The sequence below is a fragment of the Bos javanicus genome, chromosome 3 (genome assembly GCF_032452875.1).
Source record: "Bos javanicus breed banteng chromosome 3, ARS-OSU_banteng_1.0, whole genome shotgun sequence".
NCBI lineage: Eukaryota > Metazoa > Chordata > Mammalia > Artiodactyla > Bovidae > Bos > Bos javanicus.
Window position 1 is genome coordinate 85,995,771 of NC_083870.1, and position 18,056 is coordinate 86,013,826.

Sequence of the window (18,056 nt, forward strand, 5' to 3'; positions counted from 1 at the left end):
ATATTTGGGGCTTCCCTGGTGTCTCAGCAGTAAAGAATCCACCTGCAATGCAGGAGCCACAGGAGACGTGGGTTTGATCCCTTGGGATTGGGAAGATAGAGGCAACCACCTCCAGTATTCGTGCCTGGAGAACCCCATGGAGAGAGAAGCCTGGTGAACTATAGTCCATAGAGTTGCAAAGAGTCAGGTACAACTGAAGTGACTAAGCACACACACAATGGCATATTTGAATTATGCAGTAAATATTGAAGCTGAAGCTCCCAGAAATCTGTGCTGTGTAGCTGTCATATGAATTTGTACAGTAAAGAAGTTGCCAAGTCTGATGACAGATGTTGAGTGATGAATGAATGATGCCCACAATAAGCCTTAGTGGACTTAAACTGAAGGTCTTTATGTCTTTTTCCTACTTCCTAAGGAAATTTCTTCTATTCATGAAGGCAGCAGCCAGAGCAAGTAGTATGTGGGTCATAAAATCCCCTGGGGTAGGGATGCCATACTCTTCCCATATAGGACCTCTGACCATAGAAAGGAACAAGAAAGGGGAAGACAAAAGTTTTACCTGATCCCTCAAGTGCAAACTCGAATGGAAAGGGAGGTGGAAGTGCTTCATTCTCTAAGAGGCAAGACAACAGGAAAAGGCCCCTTGCCACTCCCCAAACTGGAAAAGCCCTTTTCATTCAGGGAAGTTCAACAGGCTGTTATCTCTGTTTATCTGGAACTCTCTGCTCTATGCACATGCCCACCATGTTTTTTTGTTTTTTTTTTTAATTTTTTAAAATTAATATATTTTAATTGGAGGCTGATTTACAATATACAATATTATGGAGGGTTTTGCCATACATTGACATGAATCAGCCACGGGTGTACATGTGTCCCCCATCCCAAATCCCCCTCCCTCCTCCCTCCCCACCTCATCCCATCCCTCTGGGTTGTCCCAGTGCACCAGCTTTGAGTGCCCTGTTTCATGCATTGAACTTGGACTGAACTTCCATTCTTCTTTCCCATCTATTACACATATGGTAATATACATGTTTCAATGCTGTTCTCTCAAATCATCCCACCCTCGCCTTTTCCCACAGAGTCCAAAAGTCTGTTCTTTATATCTGTGTCTCTTTTGCTGTCTTGCACATAGGGTCATTGTTACCATCTTTCTAAATTCCATATAAATGTGTTAATATACTGTATTGGTGTTTTTCTTTCTGACTTACTTCACTCTGTATAATAGGCTCCAGTTTCATCTACCTCATTAGATCTGACTCAAATGTGTTCTTTTTAATATTCCATTGTGTATATGTACCACAGCTTTCTTATCCATTTGTCTGCCGATGGACATCTAGGTTGCTTCCATGTCCTAGCTATTGTAAACAGTGCTGCAGTGAACACTGGGGTACACATGTCTCTTTCAATTCTGGTTTCCTCAGTGTGTATGCCCAGCAGTGGGTTTGCTGGGTCGTATGGCAGTTCTATTTCCAGCTTTTTAAGGAATCTCCACACTGTTCTCCATAGTTGCTGTACTAGTTTGCATTCCCACCAACAGTGTTAGAAGGTTCCCTTTTCTCCACACCCTCTCCAGCATTTATCGTTTATAGATATTTTGATGGCAGCCATTCTGACCAGCGTGAGATGGTACCTCATTGTGGTTTTGATTTGCATTTCTCAAATAATGCATTTGCAAATGCATTTGCATTTCTCAAATTGCATTTCTCTGATAATGAGTGATGTTGAGCATCTTTTCATGTGTTTGTTAGCCATCTGTATGTCTTCTTTGGAGAAATGTCTGTTTAGTTCTTTGGCCCATTTTTTCATTGGGTCGCTTATTTTTCTGGTATTGAGCTGCAAGAGCTGCTTGTATATTTTTGAGATTAATTCTTCATCAGTTTTTTTGTTTGCTATTATTTTCTCCCATTCTGAGGGCTGTCTTTTCACCTTGCTTATAGTTTCCTTCATTGTGCAAAAGGTTTTAAGTTTTATTAGGTTCCATTTGTTTATTTTTGCTTTTATTTCCATTACTCTGGGAGGTGGATCATAGAGGATCTTGCTGTGATTTATATCAAAGAGTGTTCTGCCTATGTTTTCTTCTAGGAGTTTTATAGTTTCTGGTCTTACATTTAGATCTTTAATCCATTTTGAGTTTATTTTTGTGTATGGTGTTAGAAAGTGTTCTAGTTTCATTCTTTTACAGGTGGTTGACCAGTTTTCCCAGCACTACTTGTTAAAGAGATTGTCTTTTTTCCATTGTATATTTTTGCCTCCTTTGTCAAAGATAAGGTGTCCATAGGTCTGTGGATTCATCTCTGGGCTTTCCATTTTGTCCCACTGATGTGTATTTCTGTATTTGTGCCAGTAGCATACTGTCTGGATGACTGTAGCTTTGTAGTATAGTCTGAAATCAGGCAGGTTGATTCCTCCAGTTCCATTCTTCTTTCCCAAGATTGCTTTGGCTATTTGAGGTTTTTTGTGTCTCCATAAAAATTGTGAAATTATTTGTTCTAGTATTGTGAAAAATACCATTGACAACTTAATAGGGATTGCATTGAATCTATAGATTGTTTGGGGTAGTATACTCATTTTCACTATATTGATTCTTCCAATCCATGAACATGATATATTTCTCCATCTATTTGTGTCATCTTTGCTTTCTTTCACCAGTGTTTTATAGTTTTCTATATATATATACATAGGTCTATATATATAGGTCTTTTGTTTCTTTTATAGTTTTATTTCTTTTATAGTTTTATATAGTTTTGTTTCTTTTATAGTTTTATAGTTTTATAGGTTTTATAGTTTTCTATATATATATATATATAGGTCTATATATATAGGTCTTTTGTTTCTTTAGGTAAATTTATTCCTAAGCACTTTATTCTTTTTGTTGCAATGCCACCATCACTTTTGCCTGGAAACGCCTATTCACCCTCAGGTCCCCAGTTTAAGTGTCACTTCCTCCAAGAAGCCTTCTCTGATCCTCCACCACTCCTACCCCTAGCCCAAAAGAAATTTAGTTTCACGTTTTCCTTTGTTGTGTTTATGGTAGTTTGTAATTAAATAATAATCTTGAGTGATTATTTAGCACTTACCTCCCCTTTGTGAGCTTCATCAGGGCAGTAATTAGATCCTTCTTATCCACCAGTATATCCCCATCACCCCATACAATGCCAACCACATAGCAGAGTCTTAATGTTTTCTTTGCCTGGCTGTATATGTGTATATGTTAAAACGAAGAGGCCAAGTTAAAACCATTTTTTTCTTTCTTGTCCAGGAAATAAAGGAAAGGAAATTTCTGCTACTCCAGGGCATCCTGAAGCTCCTGAGATATCTCAAGGAGAAACTGAACAAATGGTATGCAGCCTAGTATAGAACTTGGGGATGGGCTTCACCAATCCTTTGCCTTCTATTCTCTGATGCTGAGTTAGGCCTTCCCCTCTGAATTTTTGATTTCCACCCAGTACCTCAATATCAGACCATCTCTGACTTTGAGACTCTACTCAAGCAGAGAAGGGAAACAGAAGAACTCCAAGAGTATGGTTGATTTCTGTCTGAGCGTGTATGCTTGCAGAAACTTCTCATCACCACTCAGTGACCGACTTGCCATTGGCCCCCAAACATTGAACCTGTAGCATGTGAAAGAGTGTCCTTCCAAAGCCTGTGACCAGTCATCAACTGCCATCAAAATAAAGGGTGGTTGTGAGACCTATTTTAACATCTTAAATCCAGCTCCCAGAAGCAGGGTGACCTTTTCCCCAGACATCACATTTTAAAATGTAATGGGCTCTTTGATTTAAAAAAAGAAAATCTGGCAAGCAGTTAAAATTCTTTTTAATATTCTCAGCACTTAGCCAGAAGATGCAGACAAAATTGAAAAACAGCCTGAGTTTCTCTGTTGTTGTTGTTTTTTTAAATGCCTGGATTAGAACATAATTCATCTTCAAATGACGGGAGGCCTCTTCATACACTTCACACTTTGAAATATTTTAGAAAATAGTATCCATTTTGGCATGCCTCTGCCATGCAAGAAACAACAGCAAATGCTTTTCTCCTTGAGTGTTAAGTCTGTTGTGTGTAATATTATCAAAAATATATAGTTTGCTCTTTTTCTTGCCTTGTTTGAAGATTTTACTGCATCTCTGCAATAATCGATTCTTCTCACATTCCTATATAAGCAGCATTCATTGTCTCACTTTTTAGAAAGGGAAACGGAAGCAGAGGTTTGGTAAAGTGGCTTTCTGATTATCCCAGAGAAAGTTTTTCATTTATGTATTCACTTATTCATTCAGTAAACATATCCTGAGAACCTACTGTGTGACAGTCACTAACCAAAACTTGTAGATACATAAATGACTATCTCACAGGCCCAGCCTCTGGATCTCTGGGGGAGGGGAGAGATACTCTAACAGACACTATCCCATAATAAGTGCTATGATGGATAAAAGGGCTACAAAAAATTGCCCCTCTCCTAGCCTGAGGCTGTCAAGGAAGGCCTCCCACAAGGAGTGAAATATGAGTTGGGCCTTGAAGGATGAGTAGGAGCCCAATGCATGGAGGCATAGAAAGGCAAGAAGGACTTTTACAGCAGGGGAAACAGCATGTAAAAGGCATAAGAGCATCAAGCAGCTTTATTTTTTTCCGTTTTATGTGGCTGGAGAAAAAGATGCATACATCAAAAGAGAAGCAAGAATAAGAACTTAAATGATTTCAAGGGCCAAGAAAGGAATTTGGACTTCATCCTGGCACAGTGGGACCAAAACAGTATAGGGTGTGTTAGTCAGTTACTTACTTACCTACTAGGTTGAGCCTGTCATTTCAGGCCCATACAAATTTCCCCATTCCATGTCTTTAGTGGTCAAAGAGAGTGTGGAAATATCCGAAGAAATATATAATTATTTAAAGTCAGTTCCCCAACTCCAAGGACCTCTTTGAACTTTCTAAAATCATACAAATCCTATGCAAATGTGCATTTATCTGAGTAGATTATCTGAAGCTTTCATTGGATTTCTAAAGTAGTCCAAAGCTCTAAAAAGTATAAGAATCCCTACGGTATTTACTTTATAAAAACTTTCAGCTCCTCTCAAAATTGATTTTATAAAAGTAGAACTCTTATACATTAATCTCTTAAAATGTCCTGGTCACTGGTCATCCGTATGGATACAATTTTGTATAGCATTATATTATTTCAAACAAGATGATTCTTCATATCCCCCAGCATGGATCTACATGGATCTACTGAATTCATGTTTGTTGTTAACTTGGCCTCTTATTGAAATTACTATTCTTTAGAACAGTAGGATCTCCACAGCTTATATGTGAGAAGTTTGAGACAAGGATGGAGAAATCCAGGTATTTGAAAGTTGGGAGAAGCAAAGATGGTATACAAAGTGGGAGGCCTAACTCTGTGACAAATTAGTTAAGAACATTTGGATTGCAACTAACATAACCAACTCAACCACCTTAATTTATTAGATGGATCAGATCAGATCAGATCAGTCGCTCAGTGGTGTCCAACTCTGCGACCCCATGAATCGCAGCACGCCAGGCCTCCCTGTCCATCACCAACTCCCGGAGTTCACTCAGACTCGCATCCATCAAGTCGGTGATGCCATCCAGCCATCTCATCCTCTGTCATCCCCTTCTCCTCTTGCCCCCAATCCCTCCCAGCATCAGAGTCTTTTCCAATGAGTCAATTCTTCACATGAGGTGGCCAAAGTACTGGAGTTTCAGCTTTAGCATCATTCCTTCCAAAGAAATCCCAGGGCTGATCTCCTTCAGAATGGACTGGTTGGATCTCCTTGCAGTCCAAGGGACTCTCAAGAGTCTTCTCCAACACCACAGTTCAAAGGCATCAATTCTTCAGCGCTCAGCCTTCTTCACAGTCCAACTCTCACATCCATACATGACCACCGGAAAAACCATAGCCTTGACTAGATGAACCTTTGTTGGCAAAGTAATGTCTCTGCTTTTGAATATGCTATATAGATTGGTCATAACTTTCCTTCCAAGGAGTAAGCGTCTTCTAATTTCATGGCTGCAGTCACCATCTGCAGTGATTTTGGAGCCCCAAAAAATAAAGTCTGACACTGTTTCCACTGTTTCCCCATCTATTTCCCATGAAGTGATGGGACCAGATGTCATGATCTTAGTTTTCTGAATGTTGAGCTTTAAGCCAACTTTTTCACTCTCCACTTTCACTTTCATCAAGAGGCTTTTTAGTTCCTCTTCACTTTCTGCCATAAGGGTGGTGTCATCTGCATATCTGAGGTTATTGATATTTCTCCTGGCAATCTTGATTCCAGTTTGTGTTTCTTCCAGTCCAGCGTTTCTCATGATGTACTCTGCCTATAAGTTAAATAAACAGGGTGACAATATACAGCCTTGACATACTCCTTTTCCTATTTGGAACCAGTCTGTTGTTCCATGTCCAGTTCTAACTGTTGCTTCCTGACCTGCATACAAATTGGAGCATATTTTACATATATAATTATTTACAAAACAAATTGTGTATATAATTTATATTTAATATATAAACAATCATATATATAATAATATATATAATTATATCCAACAATAGAAACATAACAGATTAAAATCAGAACATCATCACAACTTCTGATATCCTCTCTCTTCTCTGATGTCAGTTTCACATCCCTTCTCTCTCTCTTTCTTCTCACTTCTCACCCAAAATAATCTCTCTTTTCCTATCTCTGCCTTTAACTCTCACAAGTGGTTCCAAAATCACTGGATATTGTATTTATTGGTCATTTTGCATTAGATGTCCAGTCAAGCACTATGTGCTTAGACACATGATGTTTCTCTCTACAACCATATGGATCAACAGGAGGGGTAATTCCTGGAAAAGTGGGGTTGGGCAGGTCAATAAATGCCCACTCTCTTTACATGGCAGGTGACAGAATGTCCTTCATGGATCTACTGAAACTCATTTGTCTATTTATTCTAAAAACATCTCTATTCTGTACTGGACATGAGTTTAGGATACAAAGATGAGACTGATATAATCTCTATACCCTTGATCTAGTTTTCTGTCTACCATTAACCGTACAATCTCAGTAAGTCTATTCCCCATGCTGGGCCTCAGCTTCCTTTGTTAAATGAACAGGATAGGCAAAACTAGAGGCACCTTGATTCATTACAGTGAGCCCACACATCCAAGGTAACATCACATTATTGCTTAGATCATTTTTTTTTTCTAATTTTATTTTATTTTTAAACTTTACATAATTGTATTAGTTTTGCCAAATATCAAAATGAATCCGCCACAGGTATACATGTCAAGAATCTTACACTCAAGGATTCAGAAGTTTTCCCACCAAGAAATTATAAGCATTGTCTATGCATCCCCATAGTATAAGGCAGAGTAGAACATGATGAAAAATCTTAGCTAGTTACAAAACCTCTGTGTAAACTAGAAATGCAAGCTGAATAAAAGTCACAATTTTACCTTTCCTTTAAAGAAAAAAGAAAATACTCAGCATAGTAGTCTGTGTCCAGTAAGACTTGGCAGATATGGTCCTATAGCACTGAGGACTTGAAATCCATCCTCCAGATTTACAAGACAGACCTACAATAAATATTGCTAGTTGTGTAGTCTTGTCATTGGCCAAGAAACTGGGGGAGCTCTGGGTGGTGAATGCATTACCAGTGAGATGTTTGTGTTGTTTTGTAGAAAACTCCAGAAAAAGATTTGAAACCAGAAAATCCACCTGCTGAGACTTCAGCCCCCAAAGATATCCTGAATGCCTTGAAGATCAGGCCAATCTCACAGCCTTCTGTTAGTCCTGTGATGAAAAATGCAGCTGAAGAATGTGAGACATGGATCGACAGGTTCAGGAAGCTAGAAAATGCCCTCTATCTGTGTGATCTGAGTAATACAGGTGAAGTGTGCAGCTTACAGCTCATACACCTTTCTTTTTTTTTTTTCTTTTTCATTTTACACTGAGATCCACAAATTTTATTTTTTTAATTTTTGTTGGAGTATAGTTGCTTTACAACATTGATTAGTTTTTGCTGTACAGCAAAGTAAATCAGTTATACATATATCCATTCTTTTTTAGATTCCTTTCCCATTTAGGTCACCACAGAACACTGAATACAGTTTCCTGTGTTATACAGCAGATTTTTATTAGTTACCTATTTTATATATACATGTATATTTATGTTAAGAGTTTCCCTGGTGGCTCAGACTGTAGAGAATCTGCCTGCAATGTAGAAAACCTGGGTTCAATCCCTGGGTCAGGAAGATACTCTGAAGAAGGGAATGGCTACCCACTCCAGTATTCTTGCCTGGAGAATTCTACTGAAAGAGAGCCTACAGTTCATGGGGTCACAAAGAGTTGGATACAACTGAGCAACTAACACTTCCACACTTTCATATACATTAATCCCAATCTCCCAATTTATCCCATCCCCTCTTCTCCCCTTGGTAGTCATAAATTTGTTTTCTGTATCTGTGACTCTACTTTTGCTTTGTAAATAAGTTCATCTGTATTATTTTTCTAGATTCCACATATAAGCAATATTACACAGTATTTGTCTTTCACTTTCTGACTTACTTCTGGCTGTATAGCAATCTCTAGGTTGATCCATATCACTGCAAATGGCATTATTTCATTTCTTTTTACGGTTGAATAATATTCCATTGTATATATGTACCACATCTTCTTTATCCATTCAAGACAACCCTCATAATGGGAGAAAATATTTGCAAACAAAGCAGCTAACAAGGGATTAATCTCCAGAATATACAAACAGCAAATGCAACTCAATATGAAATAAAATAACCCAATCAAAAAATGAGTGGAAGATCTAAATAGACATTTCTCCAAAGAAGACATACACGTTGACAAAAAAAACACATGGAAAGATTCTCAACATCACTAATTATTAGAGATATGTAAGCCAAAACTACAATGGTTGGCCATCATTGGCAAAAAATCTACAAATAATAAATGCTGGAGAGGGTATGGATAAAAGGAACCTTCCAACACAGCTGATGGGAATGGAGAACAGTATGGAGTTTCCTTAAAAAACTAAAAACAGAGCTACCGTATGTTCCTACAATCCCACTCCTAGTCATATATACCAAAGAAAACCATAATTTGAAAGGGTGCATACACCCCAGTATTCACTGCAGCACTATTTACAATAGCCAGGACATAGAAGCAATCATATACCTTTCTATTTGTGTTGCAGTCTGTAAGTGGACACCTCCCTTTCTTTCACTTCTTAATAAATATAATTTGTACATAAACCATGTGCCTGGCACTGTGCTGAGCACAATCAGGAAAAAAAGATAAATCAGACATGAATCCCCTACCAGGTTGCTGACAGTTTCTGAGTCTAACCCACAATCCAATCATTAACTCCCCTGATTGAAATCTTCAGGATACCTGCTAACAGGCTGACCTCTAAACTCTTTAACAGGAGTTTGTATTCCCCATTATAATGATTAATTTGCCTTCCTCAAACGTGCCTTGCTTTCTCCTGTGGCTATGCCTTTTCTAAACCTACACCCTCCACCTGAGCTATCTGCCTCTCTAACTACCCTACCCCCTGCCAGCTCTTCACCTTGTCTACCTGGCTAATTAGTGTCTAAACATCTTTTAGGTTGGAACTCAAGCTCTACTCCTCTGAGACTTTCACGATTTCCCCAGACAGATCTAGGCCAACCTTTATCGGCCTCTCAGAGTTCTTTAACACCCATTATCATATTTCTATATTGTATCTTTCTATTTGGGACTTCCTACTATCCACCCAGTAGACTACATTCCTTTTTTATCCTGGCACATTGCACAGTTCTGTTCGACCTTTTTTTGAGTGAACAAACAAATGAGTGAATGTTCATAAATAACTAAACCCAAAATAGAAGGTAATAAATGCCATTAGAGGGTGGTGCTATGCGGGCATTCGGAGAAAGGAGAATTCCTTCATAGTGAGGTGATCAGGAAAGGTTATATTAGTTTGAAATTGCTCATTAAAGATAAAGTACTGTTATATACAAAGGAATGAAATAGAGGGCCCTTTCTGGTAAAGGTGCAAGTTAGCCAAGCAAAGCATTATGTATGAAGCTCAATACAAGGAATTTGGTTTGAATAGAATATAAGTGCCATTAAGAAGACTATTAATTGAAAAAGGTGAAACTATAGGATGGGATCAGATCTAGGAAGGTGTCAGATAACAGACCAAGGAATTTGGATTTAATTCAAAGACAGTGAGTAGCATGTTGAGTTTCTAAGCAGGGATTGATATGGTGAAGTTGTATTTCATAAAGGTCCTTGATGGCTATGTGGAGAATGAAGGAGAAATTTAAAGCATAAAAAGAGTAAAGGATGTTATTTCAATGTCTAAGTGAGAGAGAATGAAATTCAGAACTAGGTCAGAGACCCATGGAATGGAAAAGAGGGAGCAGATACAAAAACACATGCACTGAAATTGTTGTGCTTAATTACATACTGTGTTCATGAAGAATTAGCATTATACATTGAGTCTAAAAATATGGAACACTCTAGTTCCATACCACCAATGGTGGTTGCCAGGAAAAACAGAGAAATGTTGGTCAAAGGGTACAAACTTTCAGCTAGAAGATAAATTACAAGGATTTAACATACATCATGGTGACTCTCATTAACAATATTGTGTTGTGTACTTGAAAGCTACTATTAGAGTAGAGCTTTAATAGACTCACCATAACAACAACAACAGAATGGTCATTATGGGAGGTAGAGGATTTGTTAACCAACCTTATTTTAATAAACATTTTCTAATATACATGTGTATCAATCATCACATTGTACACCTTAAACATATACAATGTGATATATTAATATCAATTACATCTCAAAAAAGAGTTAATGTGCACATTAGTACTTTCTAGAAGTGATCATATAACAATACTAATACTTTTTCATTCTCTGTAATGTTTTTGTTTCATCTTGCTTTGAATTCTAGATCACATAAAATATAAATATCATACAATACCCAAGGACTTCTAATAACTATACCAAAGAGAGGGGGAAATGAAAATTTTAGATGAAAAATTCATCTAGCTGAATTAGAAACTCATTTATTAAACTTCTGTTATAAGCCTGGCACTGTGCTAGAGGCTAGACCAAGAGGAAAACCAGAAAGGATGAGACATGGTCTCATCAAAGAACTTTTAGGTAAAGGCTTACTTAAAGGCTGGCAATAGTTCAATGCCAGTAAAACAAAAATTTTAAAGACAGATTATAGTAAAGCATTATAATTGAAGACACAAACTAGAGCTAAAGAATTCAAAGAAAAGACAGAAGAGATTTATTTTTTTTAAAGCACACTATGTAATGTGGGCAGGTACTCAGAGAGGGCTCATTGGAAGAACTTGAGCTGAACTTGGAAGGAGAGGTATGGAAGACTTTGAAACCATCTTCTGCAAAGGTTAGAAGGTGAGAATGAGTATGGTGGGGAAGAGAGTAAGAAAGATAGGACTGAAGGTCATGTTGAACCAGATGGTGAAGCTGATACCATGTTGTGAATCCTGTGGGCTGGGATAAGCTTAATTCTCTACTCAGGGTTCACCAAGTTTCAACTAGAGGAGAACACTGTGAAAGCTGAAATGGGTCATTTAGGGAAGATACTGGAGAAAAGGAGATCAAAAGGTTACTGAAATAGTCATCAGTCTAGGTATACATAGCAAAACTGCAAGAGTGGTAATGGGGTTACAAACAAAACCAAAACTCAAGCAGAGAGAAAAGATGTTTCTAAAGAAACAAACGCTGAGTTTTGATGATGGATGACAGATCATAAACTTAGTTGCTAAGAGACTCCCCAAAGACTGGGACCTTTCTCATACTTCTGAACTGTTCTGGGGGAAAAACGCAGTTTTGTTGACTTTGGGGCAGATTCTGGCAGATTTAAAATGACTTTCTCATGGCCTTTTCACTATTTATGCCTGTTTTCTCTGTTTCTATGAAATTCATTAGTTCTTCAATAGCCAAGGAATGTGTCAGCCAGATCTGGAAACATCTATAACTATCTTTAATGAGGAAAGAGGATTAACTGAGGTCATCTTCTTGGTTTATTAGCCACAGTATTTAGCAGACCACCACAGCCTTCCTCTAGACACTGAGTAGATGATCCCTACTCTGCCCAATGATGAATCAGTGATCTTTATTATGTGCAAGGAAATATGTAGGGCAGGGTGTTCTTTATCCAGGCTGAAGGCAGAACATCCATCATTAAATTAGCATTTCTGGGAACCTACTCTGTGCTTATTCTTTAATGGGGGTTGTCAAGAAAATATCCTCGAGGAGAAAGAATAAGGAAGGACTATGAATAGCTGGTCATGTTTTCTAAAGAAAGATGGGTGGTTGGGATAAATGTCTGAGTGACTGGTGGATTTGGAATTTTCCCAGTGAACTAAAGGCTAAATAGAAAATATTTTAGAGTTCAAAGAGGCAGAATGCAAAGAGAGCCCTCAAGGATATTCTCTGCATGGGTCTGGACTTTGTATACATGGCATCACTAATTCCTCACATCAACCACTTGCTGAAAGGATTAATGTTCTTATTTAGAGAGAAGGAAGCCAAACTCAAAGTGATAAAATATCAGCCAGTGAGCAGTTGAGGCAAAATTCTAACCCCAGTTCTACTGAACTTCCCTCTATACCAGACTCCCATAACATACTGGAAAGAGCATGAGATTCAGCTTGTTGCTCTGTTCGTTTGTTTCTTTGTGTGTTTTTAACCAGATTCAAGTTCAGACTTCACCAACTGCTGTCACTTTTATTCACCAAGTCTGTTTCTTCATCTGTAAAATAGTAAAACTGATCAAAATAAAACATACCTCCCAGATTTGAGAAAGGATCCAGGGAGATTTTAAAGTTCTTTACAAACTGTAAAATGAAATGCATAGTAAAGAGGTTCTTGCTGATTTCTTTTTGGTTCTGGTGGGATAGGGACAGGCTTTGACAACACTAAGATGGATTGTAAAGGTTATTTTATGCAGTTGTTTTGGGCATTCCCTAATGACAGCAAATCAGACAGAAATAAATTTCAGCCAATGAACTTTTGTCTAATACTACAAAATCCTCTACTAATGGTAAAGCTTAGAAGATAAAAGAAAAGGCCCCCAACACCACCATTGGTGATTCTTATATGTATTTCTTAGCATTAATTCTAATTTTTAATTAAAATATAAATTATACACAAATAATCTCTTCTAGTTAAAATATATTCCCATGTGTTTTAAATAATGTTGATGATATAACTATTATAACCATCCTATCATAGTATCTACACTAATGAGTGCTTTATAGTCCTAACACTGTGGTAAGCACTTATAATTTTATTCATTTTCATCCAATTTAATTATTAGTATTTTAGAGTCAAGGAAACTGAGGCTCAAAAAGTTAAAATGTCTTTCTCAGTCAGGTGTACTCCAAAGCTCAGGACTTATATTTCCAGAGGTAGTGTATGAGGAAATGTCTTGAGGGGTCCAGCCTAGACCAGGTCAAGAGCAGCTGCCCCACCCAGAAAATTGCAAAGATGCAACTGACCAACTCAAAGAAAGATATTTCTGCAGAAGAAAGGATGAACATTATCATAGGAGAAAGAGACCACAAATAAACCTGACAAGAAACAGCTAACTGGACACAATGGGATGGGGTGAGATGGGATAGGATGATATGGAATAGGATAGAATGGGATGGGAAGGGACAAGACAGAACCGAATAAAACTGGATGGAATAAGTCATACTAGGACCCCAGCTGTCTGCAGTCCACTGTTAGAAACACTCATTAGAGAGTAGTTCAGAGGAGAACATGACACTCAACTATCGTTGCACGTTTGAACAAAAACAGAGCTTAAACAGAGATGACAGGTGTCACTAGAGCCCAACACTAATTGACTGGCCATGGTTTTCTACAAAATGACCAGGGGACCACTCCCTATGGATTCTTTGAGAAAAAATGTCATAATCATTATGACAACTTATGCAAATACAGGAGACTAGAAGAACAACATGCAAGGGATATATCCTTTACCCCTATAACCTGATATGATACCTGTAGTGTAGATGTTCACAATTCATGGAAAATATTTAGAAAAGTATCTGAGCCCTGCTTGAAACAATCTCTTTCCCTTCATTCTATAATATAATGTGATGATTAGGACTAAGCACAACCTTGGGCAAGAGAATTCTCATCTCCATGCCTCAGTTTCCCTCTCTTTGCAAAATGAGTTGTTGTGAGGATTAAGTGAGTCAATATTGGTTAAGTTGTTTGGAGGGATGCCTGCAACATGGTGAATGCTGTATATGAGTATCAATCAATATTGTTGTTGTTGCACTCTAGTTAATTTTCTGCTTCTGTTATCATCCTGACTGGTTGGAGATCTTTCTAAGGTAACAAACCCCTTCTCAATATCCTGTCTATTCCCAGGCACAGTATGTGACATTTATAAACTCACAAATCAAGGCTTATCAATGAGTTATTGATTTTTGCTGTTATCGTTTTCTACACTTGCACTCCTCTCTGCAACTATCAAAATCTGCTTACCCTTACATGAAAAGCACATCAGCATTGCTACACATAACATGTGGGTACTAGAGTGTATCTTGTGATGATAAGTACCACCATCTCTATTCCACAGATTTAGACTCTAAGCCACAAGAAGTTAGATGATTTACCTGTAATCACACAGCAAGCTCGAGGGAGTCACAGTAAATACATTTCCAGAAATGCATAAAAGTGAGCTATTTAAATCCTGCATGTTTAGGAATGTGTTTGGATATTTCAATAAGATAAACATAAAACCAGAGCAATTATGAAGTGTTTTTAGCAGGCACCCCACCATTTTCAAAAATTGGTCTCTTAAAGTTTTATGGCTACAAAGAACAAGCTAAAATTGTTTTAGAGTCTACCTATGGATTTTATTGGACCCCATCCCCTCTTCCCCAGATCACTGTCAAATTCCTCTCAGCATCTATGACACATGGTCAGGACTGTATCTTTTTAGGATGTCATATGTTTTTTTTTTTTTAAAGCTTAAAGTTTCAAAATATTAGCATTTAATTTTTGCTCAGAAGTCATTCAAACTAATGCATTTTCCTCTTTTGTGTTTTCTCCATTCTTTTTTAAAAACCTCTCACCCGACCTAATGACAGGAGTCCTAGAGAAGGAACGAGCCAGACGCCTCATTCACAACTACAATCTCATTTACAACCTGTCCCTGAGCCCTCGGAAAATTGACCAAGCCTTGCGGAGTTTCTGTGCTGGAGAAAATATGCTCTTGGAGCCAGCGCTTCGGTACTTAAAGGAGCTATGATAACAAGCCCATATTGTGAGAACAGATGTTCGCTTTATCTCCCTTTTTACCCAGACACGTGTTTCTTCCCAGCCCGAGTGCAGTGGTGGAGGCACTGTCAGAATTGAGGCCGGCGCAGCTATTGTAGACACTTTGAACTTGGACTTGGTTTCTGGCTAGGATGCTTGCTCATAAGCAGCTCCAAGTGATCTGAGAAAACCAGGTTTTTCTCTTCTGAGGTGGCAAAAGCCCAATTTCTTAAAATCCTCTTCTAATCTTATAAAGCTGATGATGAATATTCAAAGATTTTTTTTCTATATTGCTGATCAAACAGTATTTTTTGCAAACTCTGCAGTTCCATATAGTAAAAAAATATGCTGCTGCTGCTAAGTCACTTCAGTCATGTCCGACTCTTTGAACCCCATAGACGGCAGCCCACTAGGCTCCCCTGTCCCTGGGATTCTCCAAGCAAGAACACTGGAGTGGGTTGCCATTTCCTTCTCCAATGCATGAAAGTGAAAGTGAAGTCGCTCAGTCATGTCCGACTCCTAGAGACCCCATGGACTGCAGCCCACTAGGCTCCTCCATCCATAGGAATTTCCAGGCAAGAGTACTGGAGTGGGTTGCCATTGCCTTCTCCGGGAAAAAAAAAAAATGCTAAATGTTGTCAACTTCCAAAAATGGTATACCTGTGGTGGATTCATTTTGATATTTGGCAAAACTAATACAATTATGTAAAGTTTAAAAATAAAATAAAATTAATTAAAAAAAAATAATAAGTCAATCTTTCCTCTAGTCACTATTCTAGGATTTCCACACTATAAGAAAAATAAAAGTATTAACAATGAATTGTCTTAATACTAAGCAGCAGAAGCAGAATTTCAAGTGAGGTTTTCCGAACAAGTCTAATATTTTCTCTAGTACAAAACTAGACAGCATTACACTGTCCCCAGGGATGTTTCCACAGAGTAGTGGATACAAGTTTTTAGGAGGGACTTCTGGGACAAAGGATTCTGTAAATAGGTAACTTCTTTGTTTCCTCTGGTAGCAAAATCTAGCACAACTTTCCAGTTGTACCCATAGTTCTCCCCCTCCCCCAATTTGCACTCCCTGCATAATACACATTTACATTCACATCGCACACACTGGTGTCATGAGTTCATTGAAGGAAATCTAGGACTTCGGAGAAAGAAGTATTCCTAGTACTATTATTAATGCTGAGGGACCTGGATCCTGATTTTCAAATCTCTGTGTGGGAGACAGGATGAAGGAGTTAGGTCAAGGGAAAAAATAAATCCAAGACCTCTGTTTTTGTTTCATCTCTAACTCCTGTCTGACTCTGTGACCCCATGGACTGTAGCCCACCAGGCCCCTCTGTCCATGGGATTTCCCAGGAAAGACTGGAGTGGGTTGCCACTTCCTTCTCCAAGGGATCTTCCCAACCAAGGGATCAAACCCACGTCTCATGCATTTGCAGGCAGATTCTTTACCACCTAGCCACCAGGGAAGCCCCTGAAAGTCTCTGAGTATCCCCTTTAATACACTGTATATTATGGGGTATCTCATAAAGTCTTATGAATTAAACCTTAAGAACCAAATAGTTTGGATCCATTAACATAAATGATCTCTGAGGGCCTTCTATTCTGACATGCTCTAGTTTTTATAATCCTTCAGTTGCCCAGAGAAATGCCTCATGACGCAGACCAACTACTCCTCTAACATTCGAGAACCCTCAGGCTTGCAGGCTGCCTTTTAGGGCAAGTTCAGTTCAGTTCAGTCGTTCAGTCACATCCGACTCTTTGTGGCTCCATGGACTGCAGCACGCCAGGCTTCCCCGTCCATCACAAACTCCTGGAGCCTACCCAAACTAATGTCCATTGCATCGGTGATGCCATCCAACCATTTCATTCTCTCTCGTCCCATTCTCCTCCCGCCTTCAATCTTTCCCAGCATCAGGGTCTTTACCAATGAGTCAGTTCTTCACATCAGTTGCCCAAAGTATTGTAGTTTCAACTTCAGCATCAGTCCTTCCAATGAATATTCAGGACTGATTTCCTGTAGGATGGATTGGTTGGATCTCCTTGCAGTCCAAGGGAGGGATGGTATGAGGAGGGAGGTGGGAGGGAGGTTCAGGATTGGGAACACGTGTACACCCGTGGCGGATTCATGTTTATGTATGGCAAAACCAATACAATATTGTAAAATAATTGGCCTCTAATTAAAATAAATTTTAAAAAAAGTCTTCTCCAGCACTGCAGTTCAAAAGCATCGATTCTTCAGTGCTCAGCTTTCTTTATAACCCAACTCTCATATCCATACATGACTACAGGATAAACCATAGCTTTGACTAGACAGACCTTTGTTGGTAAAGTAATGTCTCTGGTTTTTAACATGCTATCTAGGCTGGTCATAGCTTTTCTTCCAAGGAGCAAGTGTCTTTTAGTTTCACAGCTGCAGTCACCATTTGCAGTGATTTTGGAGCCCCCCAAAATAAAGTCTCTCACTGTTTCCATTGTTTCCCCATCTATTTCCCATGAAGTGATGGGACCAGATGCCATAGTCTTAGTTTTCTGAATGTTGAGCTTTAAGCCAGCTTTTTCACTCTCCTCTTTCATTTTGATCACTCGTTAGTTCTTCTTCACTTGCTGCCATAAGGGTAATGTCATCTGCGTATCTAAGGTTATTGATATGTCTCCCGGCAATCTTGATTCCAGCTTGTGCTTCATCCAGTCCGGCATTTCACATGATGTACCCTGCATATAAATTCA

At 38.6% G+C, this 18,056-nt stretch overlaps 1 protein-coding gene across 1 annotated transcript in view; it reads left to right on the plus strand.

The window, feature by feature from the left end:
- The window catches only part of C3H1orf87 (chromosome 3 C1orf87 homolog), an 88,136-nt gene extending 70,599 nt beyond the window's left edge, over window positions 1-17,537 (plus strand). The window contains exons 10-12 of the mRNA XM_061411783.1: window positions 3,260-3,339; window positions 7,676-7,883; window positions 15,149-17,537. Of these exons, the coding sequence (XP_061267767.1) occupies window positions 3,260-3,339; window positions 7,676-7,883; window positions 15,149-15,309 (449 nt within the window). The 3' untranslated portion in view covers window positions 15,310-17,537. The remainder of the gene's footprint in view (window positions 1-3,259; window positions 3,340-7,675; window positions 7,884-15,148) is intronic.
- The last annotated feature ends 519 nt before the right edge of the window (window positions 17,538-18,056 follow it).